This window comes from Cervus canadensis, chromosome 3 (genome assembly GCF_019320065.1).
Source record: "Cervus canadensis isolate Bull #8, Minnesota chromosome 3, ASM1932006v1, whole genome shotgun sequence".
In the NCBI taxonomy this organism is placed as follows: Eukaryota; Metazoa; Chordata; class Mammalia; order Artiodactyla; family Cervidae; genus Cervus; species Cervus canadensis.
In genome coordinates, this window is record NC_057388.1 from 77,889,562 (window position 1) to 77,911,333 (window position 21,772).

The window sequence follows — 21,772 nt, forward strand, 5'->3', positions numbered from 1 at the left end:
CAAACTAGTACAGCCGCTATGGAAAACAGTGTGGAGATTTATTAAAAAACTGAAAATGGAACTGCCATATGACCCAGCAATCCCACTTCTGGGCATACACACCGAGGAAACCAGATCTGAAAGAGACACATGCACCCCAATGTTCATCGCAGCACTGTTTATAATAGCCAGGACATGGAAGCAACCTAGATGCCCATCAGCAGACGAATGGATAAGGAAGCTGTGGGACATATACACCATGGAATATTACTCAGCCGTTAAAAAGAATTCGTTTGAATCAGTTCTAATGAGATGGATGAAACTGGAGCCCATTATACAGAGTGAAGTAAGCCAGGAAGATAAAGAACATTACAGCATACTAACACATATATATGGAATTTAGAAAGATGGTAATGATAACCTTATATGCAAAACAAAAAAAGAGACACAGAAGTACAGAACAGACTTTTGAACTCTGTGGGAGAAGGTGAGGGTGGGATGTTTTGAAAGAACAGCATGTATATTATCTAGGGTGAAACAGATCACCAGCCCAGGTTGGATTCATGAGACAAGTGCTCGGGCCTGGTGCACTGGGAAGTCCCAGAGGAATCGGGTGGAGAGGGAGCTGGGAGGGGGGATTGGGATGGGGAATACATGTAACTCCATGGCTGATTCATGTCAATGTATGACAAAACCCACTGAAATGTTGTGAAGTAATTAGCCTCCAACTAATAAAAAAAAAAATGTGGTGAAGTATCTATAATAAATATAGGTCACATGCATAGTAACAATTTCCCGAACTCTCCCCATACAGGGAAGTCTAGAGCCTTATCAATTGATGTTGCCTAGCTGAACTTGATAAAGAACAAGGGATGGACATGAGATTAACTCTGCTCCCATGAAGCACAGTTTTACCTGCTGCACCAAACGGAATGAAAGATTCTGGTTTTGTGTATACGCAGGGGGCATTTATTTTGGAAGTGTATCATCTAGCCCTTATCCCTTCTGTTTATGGAAACCCATGGCCACTATGGACATCGGCTGTACTGGGAGGTTTGCTGCTGCAGCATCCAGCCTCTCTCTCCTGCCCTATCAGTGCAACTCCACGAGTGTCTGTCTGCTCTGCCCCTCCTTGACCATCTGCGTGGGTCTCCCATTTTGGAAGGAAACAAAAGTTAATGAAAGTCCTCTTATAAAGATATAGATATGATTCAGAAACTAGCAGTCATGGTTTAAAATCTCTCCCTTCCCCCTTTTTACTTTTTGGTCAGAAGGCTTATCTATTTCAAGATTTTCATGTTCTAGAAACCACTGTTACAATAGTTTTTTTCTGAGATACAAGAGGAGGGTGTTATTCAGGTTCATTACCGATTAAGGTACTTTGCGAATCTAGTTTAGCATAAGAGAGTAGCAGTTCAAGGATCTTACAGGAGGCAAAGTGGAAATGAAGCACACTATGAACCTGGCCCTACCCTGGCTTTGATTTTGGGTTCAGAAATTGCTGGTTGTGTGATCCTGGACGAATTCATTAACCATCCTGTTTTTTTTTTTTTTTTAAATTGGGAACAAAAAACATTCCCACCTTGCAGAATATTGGAGAAAAGTATATGATAACTGAGCCATAGTATATTCACAATAAATATTAGTCACCTCTCTTTGACATCACAAACTGTGTTCCAAAGCAATCATTTGTTTTCCAATTCATTTTCTTTTTAAATCTCTTCTCATTTAGCTGCTTTTTTGAGAAAAGTAAAGGAAGATTAGTTCTTGGGAGGATTTAGAAGTTCAGATGGTTTTAACACTTACTACAAGGATAGAACTTTTTGCCTAAAATTGCATCCATTCCATTGCTTATATGTTGTTTTCTGTGGTATCCTGTAGCATTTATCACTGGCTTGTTAAACAACATCGGCACACATGTTGACCCGATTCTACTGATTCACCGTATTAAGGAAGGAATGGAGATTCCTAATTTGAGAGACTCCTTAGTTAAAATTCTACAAGACTACAATTTACAAGTAAGTATCCTTTCTTGAATAAGTGGACATTGCTGAGTAAATTGACTGACTACTGGATAAACATTTCTAGGGTTTATTGTGGACATCCATTTCAGTTTGATAGTCACAGTATACCTAGGCCCAGATATTTGGGATATTTTTCAAATAAAGAAGCTACGAATAGCACCCTTTAAATTTCTTATCCATCCCCAGATTTTCTCTCCTTGTGAGCAGGCATTCTCACATTTATAGGGTAAACTTAGCATGGCCTTGGAGAGTGTGAGGGAGTGTCACAGTGGCTTTTAGATCAGACCACCTGAACCATTTTGAAGTAGAATGAGCATTGTGTCCATTCGGAGAAATGGAAAAAAAAAAACACTTTTTTTTTCCCCCGAATAGTTTGATCATTTTCTTGAAGCCACTCAGTATCCTATTGCCTGAAAGATTTTAAAATACAGAATTTTGTTTTACCTTTTGTCTGTTTTGCTAGAGTATTACAAGTTTAGTACCCTCAATAATTCCGAATTTATGATAAGAGCCATAGAACTCGTTATCTTCATATAAATAATTAACATGCCAATCACAGAGCATCCTGATCTTTTCCTTAAAATAGCCTCTAGCAGTGACTGTATTTTGGAATGCTAGTAGCGTCCAGAGAACTTGGAACTATTTAAAGCACATTTCTTGAAAAATTCAGACTGTTCTTTCTCTAGCTCGTTTGGAAATGAGTTTTTGGTTAAATGGGGATGACACTGCTTTCCTGGAAGCAGAGATTTTGCAGGTGGAGCCAAAAGACAGGGTTGTGGGGAGGGAAATGGTCTCCAGGGTAGGAAAGGGGGAGCACGTGATGAGGATTTGTGTAGCACCCGCTGAACTTGGAGTTCAGGTAAGAGACTGGGTGAAAAGGAGAAGAAAATGAGAAAGATCAGTGCTATCAAAAAGAAAACTAAGAAATGTCAAGGACTAACAGAGCTGGAGGGCCAGGAGCCTGTGGCCAGGGAGGAAGATATTGTTAAACATTTCCAAAGAAGTCTTTGTGACCGCGTTCAGAAAGTACAGTGATGGGAGAGGTCATGGGAGTGGAATTAGTCAAGAAACTGTGAGGGTAGGAGTTGTCTGGTGGACACTGAGTTGTGAGCCAGGGTCCAACTTTCTCCTCAAACTAGGAGTTAACATCCAGTAAGCTGACTAGCCTTACTGGATAACTCAGCTTTAAGGAGAAGAGGTTTTTCTGAGGGCAAATGTGACAAAACTGGAAGCCTTGACTTAGAAGGCTTCTGGGAGGTTGGCATCATGGGCGAGAAACAAGTACTTGGTTTAGGCAAGTAGGAAAACAATCTCTTCTACAGAAACCTTCCAGAGAAATAAGCATTTGTTTCCAGTGGAATTTGGAGGCTTGTGGGTGACCCAGAGAAAGGTTGCTGGAGGAAGGAGAAAGGCCAGGAAGGAAAGGGAAATGTAGGAAGGGGTTACTAGGTGAGGAGAGGTGACGAGGGGATGCAGAAGAGCCATCCAGACCAGAAATGAGTCACTTCATCCTGAAGCATGAATTTGGCATTAGGGAGAGCAGTTCCAGTGTCAGACCCTGTAAAGCCCTGAACGTGAGTGAGCTTGACAGTGAGCTGTAGCTCCTCGGCTCTCAACACCCCGGGTCTGCCTGGAAGTTGCAAATTCCAACTTGTCAAGAAGTCACTTAAGTGTCGCCACAGATCTACCCCAAGAAAGGTTACCAAATAATTACCCCTTCTGTCCTCCAGCTGTCCTGCATGAAGCCTAGCCTCTCAGTTGAAAATTATGCCTTTTTTCTCAGCGTCTACAGTACCTCCAAAAACACCTAATAGACCCCTCTTCCTAAGCTCTTTCCAGAGAACCTAGCTCAGGGGCACTGCTAGGTCTCACTGCTCATTAATGTTTTATTAATATATTTGCATAGTTCTGAGTCAGCCGGGAATAAAAATAAAATTATTAGGTGCAAAGTGAATTCCATCAAAAAAATTAGCTACTAATAAACAGCTGCTAAGTCAATATTTTATCCTTTTCATTACATTTTTAAGTGAGAGCTTTTCCTTAAGATGTGTAAGTGTGTAGCCCCTGGTGTGTTGAAGAGGCTGGGAGTTACTTTGCCTGGGGGTCCAAGGTAGCCTGTAATACACCAACCATGGGGAGGGGCTTCTGGGACAGAATGGGAGGGACTCATGGAGAAAGGGGCGGGGTCTGTGGGAATGGCTGCAGTCTTTTCTGGACCTCAGACATCTTCTTGGAGGATGCAGAGAGAAAATGCTCTACTGGGGCAGGTTGTTCAGAGTTCCAGGAGGTACTTCCTGCTTATATATGAAAAGTTTAGAATTATTTTCTATGAAAAAGGCTACTTCTTTTCATTAATAACTATTTTCTTTCCCTGACAACCTACTGGGGATCACTATAAAAATAACTTGAATCTATTTATAGAGCAGTCTGAATTTTCCAGAAAGGTTTCACATACTTTTAAAATTCTGTCTAGTCTTTTTTTGTTGTTGTTTCTTCCATAAAACTATAGTTGATTTTTACATGTTTTAACAGGCTAAAAAATTTCATCTCTGACAATGACACACAAAAAATTTAGGGGAAATTTTTCAGGTCCATGAATCAGCAAGAATCTGGACCCTGTTATGCCTGGGGGCAGGGAGTTGGGGGGAATGACCTTGGAAGACATTAAGAACCATTCAGTATAATGTAGGAAACTGTGGTCAAGTGTTAGACAAAGGTTACCACGGGGCTTCTCAGCACCTTTTTTGCTGATTTGCATTGGTAATCTAAGGGTCAGATTTATAATTCAGTGGACAGAATTGTACAACTTACTTGGTACTGAAAGAGCTTTGGGGGAGGACTCCTCAAGTGAATTGCTGTTTTGAAATAGAAAAGTTAGAAAGTTGGGGGGAAAAACTGAACATCACTTCTGCTTTTAAAATTTCATATTTTCTAAGATGGAACAACTTTTCTCAGTATCACGTCTAATTCCATCTAAATGGAATTAGAAGCTGACAGCTAAGCTTCAACTGTCTATGACATCATTAATGTTAAAGAAATAATTAACCACATTTTCAATGTTTAACTTTTTTTTTTTTACACGTTTGTGTACCTTGTTATATTGTTAGCATGATGGTTCAATAGGATTTCAAAGCTTCGTGAAGAGGATAAAAGTAGCCCTTGTCATACTTCATAAACTTAAAATGTTTCTAGGTCTGATTTCAAGGACAAATAGCATTTGTTTTGATATAAGTTACTTACAAAACAATATATAATGATATTTCCATTTTTACAAGAAACTGCAATTTCCAAATTTTTATGCTGTATTTTATATTTGTAAAAAATTTTATTTCTTGTCTTTAGTGGGTTGGCCAAAAAGTTTGTTCAGTTCTTCTGTAAGATGTTATGGAAAAATCCCAACAACTTTTTTAGCCAAACCAATATTTAGCATTTATATCCACTTCTCTTGCTCCTTTTTTTTTTTTTTTTTTAGAGCCTATTTATCATTCTTAAGCATCCTAGCACCTTTGCTTTCAAACACTTGACAGTCATTTATCTTTACAATGGTCCTTAAGGAACTCTCATCTCTGTTTTATATATAAGAAGACCTGCATTTCAGAAAGTATTGACTTACCAGTCTGGGAAGGTGATGAACTGGATTTGAACCCAGACCTTCTGACTAAACCTTGTATACTTCTCACTGGTTGTCCCATTGGTCCCTGGAGATGCATTCGTTATACAGGCAGGTTGCAACAGGAATATATAGGATTGGCCTAGAAGATGAACAGGTAGCCTGTTGTCTTTAAAGAGCTGTGGGCATGGTGTTTGCAGACCCAGACTCTAGTCCCAGCTTTGCCATTAAGTCTGTTGACCTTTGGGAGGGGCCCATAAACTTTCTGGATGTCAATTTTCCCATTAGGTTAAATCAATACTTGTTAAGCCTAGCTGTACACCAGAATATTCTGAATTTTTTTTAAAAAATTGCTTAGTTTCTGGTACCACCCCAGATCTGTGGGAGAGGAACAGGGAACAGATCCTTAGACCACCCTGGTGTTTCTTAAACACTCAGCCTGGCACTGGGTTCTGCATTGACATTTAAGAGCCTCATCTGTAAAGAATTTCTATCAAATTCTCAAGAGGGTCCTTTCATAAACATGTCTTTCTATGGCAAATGCAGCTGCATAGCATTAATGTAATATTTCTGTGGAAATCATCCATAATACTTATTTTGGAATCTGTAATAAAGTAGCTTAGATTTTTTCCATGTAACTTTTTTACACTTGATCTTAGCCAAAATGCCAAGAAGCAATCAGCATATGTTTTTTAATGCTATATGTTTGATTGCTTATAGACATACTGATTTAAACATTTGAGTGCCTACTGTGTTGGATCCCACGCTGGGTAGGTCCTCATAGAGCCTCCACGTATTATCTCGTGGACCAGGAAGTGAGCAGAATGAATATTCCTAGGAGAAGCAAAAAGCTTTAACACTTCCATTTAGTTAAATTTCACACATGTACACACACAGGTAAATAAATAAATGACTCCAGACATCTGTTTATCCAAGTTCTTTCCCTGTATTTACTTTCTCTATAATCTCCTGTAGAGGCCTCCCAGGTGTCTCGGTTGGTAAAGAGTCTGCCTGCCAATACAGGAGACACAGGTTTGATCCCTGGGTCAGGAAGATCCCCTGGAGGAGGAAATGGCAACCCACTTCAGTGTTCTTGCCTGGAAAACTCCATGGACAGAGGAGCCTGGCGGGCTACAGACCATGGATGTGGTCACAGAGTCAAACATGACTGAGCACGCATGCACATACAGTCCCCTGTGACTTTATCATTTCCCCATAGGTCTCTACTTTGAAATCCAGAGACAGAGTAAGAGGAAACAGTGGCTGCTTTCTTACCTTTTCTTGGTCTCACGTGGGTTTCAACTCACAGTATATAAGCTCGTAATTTCTTCTAAGAGATAGTTCTTTTTTTTTTCCTTTTAATTTATTTATTTATTTATTTTTTCAGTGGGTTTTGTCATACATTGACATGAATCAGCAATAGATTTACACGTATTCCCCATCCCGATCCCCCCCCCCACCTCCCTCTCCACCCGATTCCTCTGGGTCTTCCCAGTGCACCAGGCTCGAGCACTTGTCTCATGCATGAGACAAGAGATAGTTCTTAATATTCTTGAAAATAAAAGTTATATAAACATTTAAGATAAATTCTCTAAAATTATTTGTTTGGCCTCATCACATAGGTGCTTATGACAACCAACTATAGCTTCTTTAATCACTTAGTTACATGCATACTTTTATCTTTTTTTCAACTCCAACCTGAGAAGAGTCTTTCTGTCTTATTTCTCTGCAATTCATCTTTGATAATAAACCTGACAAAAGGCAAAGCTTTTTTCAAGTAGAATTTAAATCCCATTGCATTGTGATTTAAATGATGGATTAGAAAGTAGGTAAAATGGTTTCCCAGTCCTAGCTCTGGTATCCTATCAGGGGTTTATGAAACCAGGTGACTTTCTCATGTGCCATGCTGACGATAAGCACTACAGTACGAACAAGACAGTGTCAGCAAAAAGTTCAACATTCAGAGAAATTTCAGAAACTTGGCAGCCTTGTATGACATTTTTTCCCCATGGCAGCTCTTTCTAATGAACCATAATAACTTCGCTGATGTACATACACTCTTACTACTGTAAAAAGGTGAGCCTGGTGCTTTTCTTTTGGTTGGGATCATTATCGATGATGAACTGCAGAGAAATAAGGAAAAATAGGGAGAATCTAGAGTCTTGTGTTAGTTTTCAACAACTAACATAAATACATTCTTATTTAATCTTACAGTAGAACAAAGTATGCTTGTAACGATTATAGAAGCTACAACTGACTTTTTGAAACATTTTGTTTGATTGACACTATTTGTGTTAAGCTTTTAGTATTAGAGCAGCGAGATATGTTTGGTAATAAGTTTTTTTAAAAAGCTCACCAACATCAGTACTTTTTAGATCTTTTCTACTGTATTTTTCTCTTCTTTCTGTATGCTTTCATGACATCTGTTAGTTTGTTTTCTTAAATGAATCTGAAAAAGTCAATTTCTAGCAGCATTCTGAAGAATAAAACTTCATAGGCAGTTTCTTCATGTAGAAACAGTAAAATCATGTAGTTTCCTGTTCATCAACTCTCGAAATGGTGGGTGCAGAACTTTGGGTATCACTTCTGTTTCCATGGCTCTTTGCCCTCATATGATGAGGGGAGAAGCCCTCGGGCTGCATGCACCCAACGCCGGTGCTCCTTGGGATTGAGAGGAAGACGTGTTATCACAGCCGATCCGGGATGGAGGACCACAGTTGGCTGCTTCCAGTTTCCTTCCCTGATGGCATGAATTGAAACTGTGTGAAAGCAGAACAGCCACAGAGTTTTCAGAGTCGAGAGTGACTTTGATGTGAAGAGGGCAGGATGCAGCTGTGTCATGACCCAGAGCTGGGCAGCAGGGAGGTGGCGATGTCTCCATCGTGTGAATTTCCATGAAGCCCCACGGAACCATGTGCGCTCAGACCCATTGGGCCAGAAGAAGAAGACATGGATGCTGCACCAGAGCCTCCCAGAAGGCCTTGAATGTTTTCCTCTTTGAAAAGCAGCGAGTTCTAGTGAAAAACAACATCTGGCTTAGCATACCTCACACAGCTTCTCCCAATTTCCAATACAATACCCACCCCCCAAACCCAGAATGGAAACTCACAGTGTGGCCAGAGGAACTGGATTAAAAGGAAAGGGACCCCCTCTTCCTGACCCCACCCGAGAATAGTAAGAGGATTCTCCCCCATATTTGAATCTCTTTAACGTGGTTTTTCTTTTACATTGTGTGCATTAGATTCTGCTTCGTGAAGGCTGTAAGAAGATTCTCGTAGCCGACTCTCTGTCCTTACTAAAGAAGATGCACCGAACTCAAATGAAAGGCATTCTGGTTGATGGTAAGTAAAATGGAAAGAATCATATTGGAACTGCATGCCTTGCTTTCAGACAGGACAAAGAGAAGCATTATGTAATCCCAAGTGTAGAGCAAGTCCCCCACATATGTTCCAACAAGAGCACATTCGTAAATCCAACAAAGTTAACTTGGGTATCAACTAACGTAATTGACTATGTAGTACTGTCCTGTAATAGGTTTATAATGCTTTTTCACACAAATCATACATAACCACCAAACCCAAAAGTAGACATTTTAAATCTTACAGTACATTACCTTGAAAAGTACAGTAGTGTGGTACAGTAGCTGGCATCCAGGGGCACATTTGCATCTCTGACAGTTTGAAACTTGAAGGTTCGTATGTAGGGGACTTACTGTGTGCGTTTCCTTGCAGAGGAGAACATCTGTGAGTCCTGCCTTTCCCCTATTCTTCCATCAGGTAAGATGGCTGGGTGGGGAGAAAAAATTCCCAGATATGTGTTAATGATGAGCAGAGTTAAAATTTTGAAGTTAGCAAATTACACTTTATAAAACTTTTGGAATAATTCAGCTTAGAGAAGAATTTCAGCCATATCCCTACTCAGTTGCATACTGTTGCTGCCAATTCCTTAGGGATAAAGTTCCCAAGTTTTAGAGTGAGTCTGCATCTGTGGGTAGGCTTTTTAAAACTGAGATTGCTGGTCCCACCCCCTGTAGGGGGTGATTCAATAGTTCAGGGTGGGACCCAAAAATCTGTATTTCTAACAAGTTCCCACGTGGTGTGGATGCTACTGGTTCAGGGGCCAGTCTTTAAGAACCATTGCCTTAGTATAAAACAAAACAAAATGAAAACTTACCATCTACTTGTTTAGATTCCAAGGTAGAAGAACCATATGTATACTTGGGGAAAAAATTATAGGTAGCTTTTACTTTTCTTTAAACTTTTCATTGCTGTGTGGATCTAGGCTCCTGAGTTACCTCATATGTATTTCAATGGAAATAGATACTCACCTTCTAATTGGAAACTGTGGTTCCTTAAAAGATGTGCATGTTTGTTTATTTATATGTAGATATATATATCTATCACCAACTACAATCAAAGCAATTTAGGGACTTCCCTGGCGGTCCAGTGGCTAAGACTCCATGCTCCCAATGCAGGGGGCCCAGGTTCAATCCCTGACATGCCACAGCTAAGACCTGGCACAGCGAAGTAAATATTTTTTTAAAAAAAGCACTTTACATACGGCTCATATAGGATGGGTTTGGCTTCCCTGGTGGCTCAGATGGTAAGGAATCTGCAATCCGCCTGCAATACAAGAAACCCAAGTTTGATTCCTGGGTCGGGAAGATCCCATGGAGAAGGAAATGGCAACCCACTCCAGCATTCTTGCCTAAAGGATTCCATGGACAGACGAGTCTGACGGGCTACAAAATATGGAGTTCCAAAGAGTTGGACACGACTGAGCAAATAACACACAGGATGTGAAGAGGGGGATTTCCATATTTTGAAGCAGAAATTAAAGCAGTTTTTGAGAAGCTAAGGAAGTGCTTCATATGTATAAATTCAACATGGAGAAGCACTACAAGACCTAGTTTGTGTAGCATTTACTTAGCTTTGAGGGATTATTTAATAGGGCAGGAGCACAAGAAGTCATTCCACTTGGGGTCCTCTGTAGAGGTTTGGATTTTAAGTGCTTATGTTAAAAATTGCAGTGGGTTATACACATATCCAGGGCTTCCCAGGTAGGGCCAGTGGTAAAGAATCCACTTGCTGATTCAGGAAACATAATGAGACGTGGGTTCGATCCCCTAGTTGGGCAAATGCCCTGGACAAGGGCATGGCAGTCCACTCCAGTACTCTTGCCTGGAGAATCCCATGGACAGAGGAGCCTGGTGGGCTATAGTACATAGGGTTGCACAGAGTCAGACACCACTGAAGCAACTTAGCATGCACGCATACACATATCCATTCTTTTTCATGTTCTTTTCCCTTATGGATTACCCTAGGACATTGACTATAGTTCCCTGTGCTACACAGTATGATCTTGTTGTTTGCTGTAGAGCAGAAATTAACACAACACTGTAAATCCACTATAATAAAAAATAGAAAAAAAAAACCGCAGTGGTCGTAGGGAAAGCAGTGAGCTTTTGCAGTGTTTTAGTCAGTGTTTTAACGGAAGGAAACCACATGCACCTGCACAGTATAGTCAGATTTCTAATTTACTCTGTTAAGGGTTCAATCTTACTGGAACTAAGCTGGCTACACGGAGCAGGAGCAGATGAGGTGCAGTGCCCAAGCGGACTCATGGTACAGAGCAAGGTCACACCAAGGATGTTCGCCCAGCTCTGCCCTGGAGTCACTGAAGGGTCTTGGCAAACGCAGATGCTTTCAGGCAGAAAGCATCCTTACAGACCACAGAATCCACTTCAGTATGTGGTATGTCACGATTATGTGCACAGGCTGGGGGAGGGAGAACCTTGTAAAGTCACATACACATGCTGATATAGATATATATATATATATATTTTTTTTTTTACAACAAATGCTGTTGCCTTGCCATGAAATCATCCCCAGTGTGTAGCTGCAGTAACTGATTGGGAAGCCAGGCAGCTAACCGAGGACCCCAGAGCAACAGGACTCCTGCCTGCCCTGTGTTCAACCACGCCGCCTGGCCGGGATGTGATTGTAAATTAGCAATCCCCCCAGGGCAGCTTCTGGCTGAAAATGAAACTGCTGTTGCCCTGAGCTCTTCTCTCTTCTCTGCCCTCTCCCCCTAGACGCAGCGAAGCCTTTCAGCATGGTGGTCTTCCACTGCCGGCATATGTTCCACAAGGAGTGCCTGCCTGTGCCTAGCATGGTGAGTGGGTGGCTTGGCCACCACCAACTTGAAAGCAATTGGTGCAGCCAGAGGGATGTGCTTAAAATGATAACCATCCTCTTATGACATCCTCTGGTTCAAAGTTATAACCTTCATCTGTGTCTCACAGTTATAGTTTGTCACATCAGAAAAAGTGATAAGCCTATTTCTCAAATGTAAAACTGCTTAGCACATGATACTAAACATTATAAAAGCATACTCATGTATATAATTTGTTCAGATAAAATCGATGACTGTTGGGCTCCAGAGATGTGAACTACAGGGAGATCCACATTCTATTGTGTCTGACTTTCTCACCCTGATTTCTGTATCACGACACTACTGTTTTTTCAGTGTCAAGGTGGGTTCCCTGGGGTGTCCCTGGGTCACATTAGGCTCGTCTTTCTGTGGGGCGTCCTTTGAGTCCCAGAACAACAGCTGGTCTAGACAGAATCCCGTGTGAACCAGCTGTACCCTCTGGGGAAAGGAGCGACATCGCATGGCCTGCTCCCCATCCTCCACCAGTGCATCCCATCTGGATATGATAGTAGAAGGAGATGATCTTTTAAAAGTCTGCATTTTCACTTGTGTTTTTTAGACCTCTCCTGCGCAGTTCTGTAACATCTGCAGTGCGAAGCACCGGGGACCAGGAAGTGCCATTTTGGAGATGAAAAAATAGCTGGGTTCTGTTTGTCAGCCTCTTCCTCGTGCTCTTTGAGGACTGCTTTTGCAGCAACAGAAGCTTTTGTTGGCACCAGTGCTGTTAAGATTCGTACATGTTTAGATTATGCTTAAGAAGAGCCTCTGCATCCTCTTCTGTTTACTAGATGTTTCTCTTTGCAGTTGGTAAAGAAGTTAGGGCTTTCCCCAGCCATACCTTGAAAGATGTGCGTTCACAGTCAGCATTTTTATCATTTATTTGTTTGACTCATTATTTAGGAAGAGAAACTGAAGTCTTGGAGTTGGAAGTGACATTTCAGTAAAACTGTCCAGCCGTGACATGGACTGCTGAGAGCTGTCCCAGATGGCCGAGTGCCTCACCACGGAGGCTGTCCAGCAGCACCTTGCACCTGGTTTTCATATCCTCTGCCAGCAACCACTCTCAGATTCTGGGTTTGGCTTTTTTTTTTTTTTTTTTTTAGTATGTCATCAACTGTGCTTACCTTCTTGATTGGCATTGAATGAAACATTGTGTGTATTGTCACTGACTATGTGATGTCTGGGAATAACAAGAGCAGTCTGATGCCATGCAGTTTCATGTTGACCGATGACCAGTTTCATGTTCTCTGTGTCCCAATGACCAGCAGTGTCTGCCCCTGGCAGGCACTCAGCGTTTGTTGATCGAATAAATGTTAGCTCTTCCCACTGTGAAAGACTCACTTTGACTGGGTTGTACAACTTTAATCAAGCATTCTGGCACCCTCATAAGGAATGGAAGAGAGTTTCAGCACCTAGAGTGTGAGGGAGTGTGGGCGGGTGTCGCTGGCAGGGAGGATAGGAGTGATGCTGTGGAATCTGCGAGATGCTCGGGAGAAAGGTGGCTGATGCTGGAGGATGGGCATGACAGTGTTTGCTGTAGCCTCCTTTGCCCTTGCAGAGCATAGCATAAAACGGGGGGAGAGAATTCAAACCTGGGCCTATGTCTCATAGTCACTGGTTTCATTTCCTTGAGCCACATTGCCATCCTCTAACCAGTGAAAAACACGTATTTGCTCTCCCTGCTCTCTTTGTCCCAAAAAAGGGAATAAATGCAGCTTTCTGTGTCTGCCTTTTTGGGGAGAGGGTGGGATGCTAATGACTACCAAGCAAATATCAACTGCTGAACTTGGTACAGTCATTCCCATGAGCAGCATCTCACTTCATTCTCATATGACTCCCCAGACTACCTCCTGACCCCAAGAAGATATTATATCCCCAGGTTTACCAGCAGAGAAATCAAAGTGCAGAGATGTTATCACAAAGGTGACTCACTTCAGAGCAGGGCTCTGCTTTAAGAAATCACATGCCCAAGTTCACAGGAAACGCACAGTACGTCTTTTTGCACGGGAGTTAAAAAGAATATTCAGTAGAAGACAACAGACTTCACTGGTTAGTCTTAAATATTTAGAACTAGAAAGTGTTAGAGGTTACTGTCAACCCTTTCAGTATTTCCGTATTCCAAGATTAGGGATATTTCTGCTACACTGCTAGATTTTACTTTTAACCAGAGAAACTCTTCCTTCACACACACACAAGTGAGCCCAATTTGAAACATAGCTGAAAAGCAAAGCTACTCCACTTATATTTGAGAAGAATGTAGTTGCTGACTTCAAATTTCATGTCCTTTCCTTTAAAAAAGCTAATCTCTGAGTGTGAAACCATCAAGTTCAAAGTTATCTTGTGATAACAGTTTTATTTTGCTTTTGTTTTTAGCCAAAAAGACTTTATACTAGTTTAAGTATGTCCATCTTTGAAAAATTTTGAGACGTTCTCAATAAAAATGTAACTGATTATTCTAGTGCTAAACGATGTGTATTTAATTGTATGAAAACAAAAAACTGAGCAATCACTGTTTATACTAGCTTAAGTATGTCTGCCTTTGAGAATTTCTGAAACATTCTCAATAGCTTTTTATTTGGTGGGTCTATTGCTAAAATACATATATTTAATATATGAAAACAAATATTGAGCCTTCATCGTGTGTCAGCAACTGATACAAGCACTTTGCATGTATTATCATTCATACGAACCATATGAGATAGGCATTATCATTATCATCATGGGGAAGCTGGGGCACATAAAGTTTAAACAATTTGTCTAAGGTCAGGGAGCAGGCAGTGGGTACAGCTGGAAGTCAAACCCATACAGTCAGCCTTCAGGGCCCCATGATCTTAACCAGTACCCATCTGATCCTTTTTTTTTTTTTAAAGTGTTTGACCTGTTTTGGTCAGTGATAGAAAACAAAATCTGCTATAGGAGCAGAAACAGATTTATCACAGAGTATGGAATAGCTTCCAGAACCACTGAGAAGTGAAGAAACAGACGGGAGGCAGACCCTCCAGGAATGCCTCACCCAGCCCCCAGAACTGGCTGCCAGGACCCTCACCCCCTCTCCACCTCCGTAAGGGGACGAGCTGCACAGAGCAGGGCAAATCGTTCAAGTAAACTTTCTGTAAACAAAAGTATTCACGTTTCTTGGTGGTTTTTCAGGTTCACTCTCAGTAGCACTAAATAAGGAATGTTATGTACGTACATATTTGGGTAAAGAGACATTTCTATGTGCTAAATGTCACACCATTTGATCATGATTATCAGGACTTGGGCTTGATTAAGTTTTAATCAAGACCAATTTTGATACGAAACAGTAACTTTGACCTCACACTTACTCCTGGACATGGAGCTGAGTGTCCTTTTATAAAATCTAGAAAGAAATGCCCGCCTCCTGCAATGCAGGTTTAGGGGTGATGAGAAGCAGTGTGATGTCAGTAGTGAAGATAAGGCAGGAGAGAGAAGGAAACACTCAAGCTCCAGAAGCAGGAACCCCGGGGGGCCAGTCCCCAGGCCGTTCTTTACATTCACCCAGAACAGTGGTTCTGAAATAAAAACACGGTCACGTCATTTCTCTAAAGCCTCCAGTGCCTCATCTGGGCCTCAGCTGGCCTCTGTCACACTGGCACTGGTGGAGGTGCCATCATTCCCGTAGCCTTCTGTCACCTGCATCTGTTGCCAGCATCTCTTGTGATGTCTGCAGAGTCAGCTGGTCTCTGGTCCTTGGTCCTCATCTTGACCCTGCTCTCCTGACCACCACAGCTCTCCTAGCCCCCAACACATCTGTCTACCTTGTGGCTCTGGGAATTCAACTTGCCCACTGAGATAGTCTTTCTCTGTTGCTTCCTCACCACACCGAAGAGGGTGGGTAGGTGGCAGGAGGGTAAGAAGAGTGGGTGTTCAGTTTGCAAGACTCGCTCCCTCTCAAAGAAAACAGAAAGTGAAGTTCTGTTCTCAGAGCTTCTGCCCTCTCCGCAGGGTCCATCCGTATCACATCTCCACCTGAGAACCCAGTCCGGAGCACAGAGCAAGGCGCCCTTCCTTCTCCGCTCTCCTCTCCCGGAGCCTCTCTCCTCCTCCTGCTTTACCTCAGCCCAGCAGAATACTTCCTTACTGGGGCGGTGAAACTGGTTCTCGAAGGATCAAGTCTGGTTTGTGCTGTAAACTTTGAGTCTGGGTACTTAAAAGGCTGAGGCTGCTACAAACTCTTAAATTTTTAAGAATTTATTTTGGAACTTCTCCTACTTTGCTGTATCAACTCTGCCTTTCTATGAACAAGGAAACAATATTAGAAGGCCCAAGGGGGAGAACAACCCATAGTGGTTCCTATATCAAAATATCATGCACCAATTCCACTTACGTGTCTGGCCTGGAGTGTGGACTATGAACTCAGTAAATAAGAAGGAACGTATTGCCACATCTTTCCTGTGGCAGAGTGACAAAAGAGGCACTTGAAAATGTGTGTTCAGTGAGTGAAAGTAAGCTTAGTCTTCCTCCCCTGTTCAAGATACATAGATATTTTATATATATAGCATTCTATGACATGGGTGGCATGACTTGTAAATGTGAACCTCCCCTGATGGATGTTCTCATTGTAGACATGCTGTCATTTCACCTTATATTCCTCCCTTAAGAGCCTTCCCACCAGCATTTAAAAAAAAAAAAAAGCTTTGCCTCCTTCTCAAAGTTCATGCCACCTGAAACCTCATCTTTGAGTATCCCTCCTCCTCTGTGTCCACATCCAGTCTACCATCTTTTCTCACCTTCACACCATCTTTTGCATTCTTATTGCCACTCTTTTGATCCCAGATCCTGACTATCTAGCATCTGGAAGAGTTATAAACAATTTCTTTCCAGTTTTCCTCCCTCCAGTATACACACCTGCTTTATTCTGCACCCAGCTTCTACATAATCTTCCTTCCAGTCTGATCTGGATATTCTGTTATTCACAATGCTTGAAACCTCGCCTGATGCATCTTTTCCAGGTCTTCACTTCCCTTCTTCCACCTCCTCATCAATTTCAAGCCCATCCAGCCTGCAAAATCCTACTTAATGTCGTATCATCTCCATGTCTTCTTCCCCAACATACTCTGTCCCCAACCTAAATCAATTTTCACTCCAGTACTGGGGCCCAAACATAATAGTTATTTATGTGATGCATTATTCTGTATACATGTCTTACCTCCTCAAATAAATTGTTCCTCATAGGAAATAAATCTCTTATAATCTCAAAAATCATGCTGCAGAAGGGACACTTACTTAAATGTCCCTTGGTAGACTGAGCAAGATATCATTCTCCCTCTGGGTATGGAGTTCCGGAAGTAAGACAGAGTGGAGAGAGCCTTGCTAGCTTGAGTAGCTCCTGTGACTCATCTTTCTGGAAACGATGGTTCCATGGATGCACCACTTTCTATAGTTCTCTATTCATACTATGGCTTTCTAAAAATGAACCTTCACTGATTAAAAAACAGCTCATACAACTCAATAACAACAACAACAAAACTCAATTGAAAAATAGGCAGAAAAATCGACATTTCGCCAAAGAAGATATAGAGATGGCCATTAGGCACATAAAAAGATGCTCAACATCACTTATTAACAGAGAAATGCAAGTCAAAACTATAATGAGTTACTACCTCACACCAGTAAGAATTGCCCTCATGAAAAAGTCTACAAATAACAAACACTAGAGGATGTGGAGAAAAGGAAACCCTCCTATACTTTTGGTAAGAATATAAATTGGCACAGACACTATGGAAAAGAGTAGGTGGGTTCTTCAGAAAACTAAAAATACAATTACCATATGATCCAGTAATCCCACTCCTGGGGATCAGTCAGTCAGTCAGTCAGTTCAGTCACTCAGTCGTGTCTGACTCTTTGCAACCCCATGGACTGCAGCATGCCAGGCTTCCCTGTCCATCACCAACTCCTGCAGCCTACTCAAATTCATGTCCATCGCATTGGTGATGCCATCCAACCATCTCATCCTCTGTCATCCCCTTCTCCTCCCACCTTCAATCTTTCCCAGCATCAGGGTCTTTCCCAATTAGTCGGTTCTTCGCATCAGGTGGCCAAAGTATTGGAGTTTCAGCTCCAGCATTAGTCCTTCCAATGAACACCCAGGACTGATCTCCTTTAGGATGGACTGGTTGGATCTCCTTGCAGTCCAAGGGACTCTCAAGAGTCTTCTCCAAAACCAGAATTCAAAAGCATCAATTCTTTGCCACTCAGCTTTCTTTACAGTCCAACACTCACATACATACATGACTACTGGAAAAACCATGGCTTTGACTAGACAGACCTTTTTTGGCAAAGTAATGTCTCTGCTTTTTAATATGCTGTCTAGGTTGGTCATAGCTTTTCTTCTAAGGTGTAATCATCTTTGCAAACTGTTGATTCTGTAAATTTTTAAGAATCTCTTTTAGAACTTTTGCTCCTCTGCTATATCAACCCTGCCTTTCTATGAACAAGGGAACAACAGCAGAAATTACAAAGGGGAAAACCACCACCATGGTTACTACATCAAAATATCATCCTGCCAAGTCCACTTATGTGTCTGTCCTGGAATGTGGACTATGAATTCAGTTAAGAAGAAGGAACGTATCTTGTTCGTCTTTCCCATGATAGAGTGTCACAAATGAGGCACTTGAAAATGTCTGTTGGATGAATGAAAGGATTCCCAGTCTTCCTCTCTTGTTCAGACACACAGAGATATATCCTTTTTATATATAAAACGTTCTGTGACATGAGTGACATATCTTGTAAATGTGAACCTCTCTTGATGGATGTTCACACCACAGACATGCTGTCATTTCACCTCCTTGTATTCCTCCCTTGAGAGTCTCCCCACCACCATGAAAAAAGTCTCTTTTGCCTCCTTTCTACCATCTCAAGTTCATCCTAGTTGTAGCTTCAAAATTGAATACCCCTCTTCCTCTGTGTCCCCATCCAGTCTGCCATCTTTTCTTGCCATCACTCTATCTTTTGCATTCTCATTGCCACAGTTTTGAGCCCAGATTCCTAATATCTAGCATCTGGATGGGTTATAAGTGATTTCTTCCCAATTTTCCTGCCTCCAATATCCACAGTTCTCTGATTTATTCTGTACCCAGCTACTACATTAATCTTCCTTCTAGTCTGATCCAATCATGTTCCCAGATAGTCTACTACTCACAATGCTTGAAATTTCTTCTCATACATCTTTCTCCAAGTCTTCACATCCCCTCTTCCACCTCTTCATCAATTCCAGGTCCACCCAGCCTTCAAAGTCCAACTTAATGTCTTATCTCCATGTCTTCTTCCCCAACATACTCTGTCCCCAACCTAAAGCAGTTTTCACTCCAACCTCCAATACTGTGGCCCAAACATAACAAAGCTATTTATGTGATACATTATCCTGTATATATGTCTTATCTCATCAAATAAATTGTTCCTCATAGGAAATTAATATCTTAGAACCTCCACAGGTATATTACAGAAGGGACACTCACTAAATGTCCCTTGATAGACTAAGCAAGACCACATTCTTCCTCTGGGTGTGAAGTTCTTTCCTTAGGAGGCAGTATTGGAAATATTATGACAGGGTGAGAGTATAGAGAGCCTTGGTAGCTTGGGTAGATCCTGGGACTCATCTTTCTTGAAACCTGATAGCTGCATGGACACATCACTTTCTATAGTTCCCTGTTCATGCTGTGGCTTTCTAAAAACAAACCTTCCTATTCACTGACAAAACCCAGATAGTTTGGATAAACAAACAACACATGCAACTCAATAGCAAAAAAACAAATATCTAAATAGATATTTCTCCAAAGAGGACATACATATTGCCAACAGGTACATAAAAAGATGCTCAACAGCACTACTAGGGGAATGCAAATCAGAACAATAATGAAGTACCACCTCACACCAGTCAGAATGGCCATCATCAAAAAGTCTGCAATAGTATTAACATCCCTCACAAAGTTAAAAATAATTATATAATCCAGCAACCCCACTCCTGTGCATATATCCAAATATAACTATAGTTCCCAAAAATACATGCACCCCTATGTTCATAGCAGCATTACCTACAGTAACCAAGACATGAAAAAACCAAAATGTCCATTGAGAGATGAATGGATAAAGATTTGTTGTGTGTGATATATACACACACATATATATGAAGTGGAATATTACTCAGCCATAAAAAAAGAATGAAATAATGCTATTTGCAGCTACATGAATGGACCTAGCGATTACCATATTAAGTGAAGTCAGAAAAAGACAAATATCAGGTAATATCACTTATATGTGGAATCTAAAATATGATACAGATGAACATATTTTGAAACAAACAGACTCAAAGACATAGAGAACAGACTTGTCACCAAGATAGAGAGGGTGTGAGGGAAGGAAAGATTGGGAGTTTGGGATTATCAGTTGCAAACTAGTGTATATAGGATGAATAAACAACAAAAGTCCTACTGTCTAACACAGGGAACTACATTCAGTATCCTATGATAAACCATAATGGAAAAGAATATGAAAATATATATATGTATAACTGAATCACTTTGCTATAGAACAGAAATTAATACAATACTGTAAGTCAATGTATGACAAAAACCACTACAATATTGTAAAGTAATTAGCCTCCAACTAATAAAAATAAATGGAAAACATAAAAAAATTAAAAATAAAATTAAAAAAAACACTGTAAGTCAACCATACTTCAATAAAATATTATAAAAAGAATAAAAAGACACACTGGTAAGGTCTTTAGCTGCACACCCTATAAATGCCTGAAAAGGTCAGATCACCACAGGTTACTGTATTCAAATGAATTAAAAGTAAAATAAAGGGACTTCCCTGGTGGTACTGTGGATTAGAATCTGTCTGCTAATGCAGGAACACGGTCCAGGAAGATGCCTCATACTGTGGGACAACTAAGCCCGTGTGCCACAGCTACTGAAACCTGTGCGCTCTAGGGCCTATGAACTGCAACTCCGGACACCTAGAGCCTGTCCTCTGCAACAAGAGCAGCCTGCACAGACAGCCAAGAGTAGCCCCAGTCACTGCAGCTAGACAAAGCCCGTGCAGAGCAATGAAGACCCAGCCCAGCTGAAAATAAATATAAATAAAATTTAAAACTTTAAGTAAACTCTATTTTTCTAAAATGAATCTAGCTTTTTGTCCCGATTTTTCTCAATAGCCTCCATCTTCCCTTTTGCTTTGGTGTTGGCACATCAATGATACACTTTCAAGATTCTGTCAACTTCTCTTGAACTAGACTGTAGTCAGATAATTTGTGCTTCGCAACCAAAGAATTCTGAAAATGAGATGGGCACTATTAGAAACTACTGCCAGCCAACAGGACTCTGCCTGGCAACCTCAGAATTATGTCACCTTCTCAATGACTCACAGCCCTACTGGTTCAATCCTACATGTAACAGAGGATGAAAATAATGTAACTTAAAGACAAAACTGACACTAGGTTCTGCCCTCCTAGGGAAATTGTGTAAGTCATATCAGTTTTATAAATAAATATTCTGCTCACTTCCATGTGTAAAGACTTGGGGGGTGACAGAAAGCTTCAAAACCTCTTCCAATTCCTTGCCACAAAGCAGAGCAAATTGTTGACTTGTCAGATAGTGAAATTAGCCCAGAGCTCTATCGAGGATGCAGATCTGAGTGGTTCTGTTTTCTGAAGTGAATGCAGTTGAAAGGGGAGGGTTTTAGGGAACAAGGTGACCAAGCAACCTGGATGCTCAAAGAACTTGTGAGCAAAGGGAACTTTATTTATTTATTTATTTTTTCATGTTGAAGTTTTTTATTTTGCTAAAATGTACAAACAGAATACAACTATCCACATTTTATGGCTTCTAAACATATAACCACTGATGGCTTCCAAAAGATGCTGATGTTCTTCATAGTTAAGATGCTTGATGTTCTGTGAAAGCCCAACGGTACCTTCCACTCT

At 41.1% G+C, this 21,772-nt stretch overlaps 1 protein-coding gene across 2 annotated transcripts in view; it reads left to right on the forward strand.

Moving 5' to 3' along the window:
- VPS41 (VPS41 subunit of HOPS complex) overlaps positions 1–14,292 on the forward strand; it is a 409,984-nt gene extending 395,692 nt beyond the window's left edge. For both annotated transcript variants that reach the window (XM_043463545.1, XM_043463546.1), the window contains 5 exons: positions 1,861–1,997; positions 8,855–8,954; positions 9,345–9,389; positions 11,708–11,787; positions 12,386–14,292. In XM_043463545.1, the coding sequence (XP_043319480.1) occupies positions 1,861–1,997; positions 8,855–8,954; positions 9,345–9,389; positions 11,708–11,787; positions 12,386–12,466 (443 nt within the window). In that variant the 3' untranslated portion in view covers positions 12,467–14,292. The remainder of the gene's footprint in view (positions 1–1,860; positions 1,998–8,854; positions 8,955–9,344; positions 9,390–11,707; positions 11,788–12,385) is intronic.
- The last annotated feature ends 7,480 nt before the right edge of the window (positions 14,293–21,772 follow it).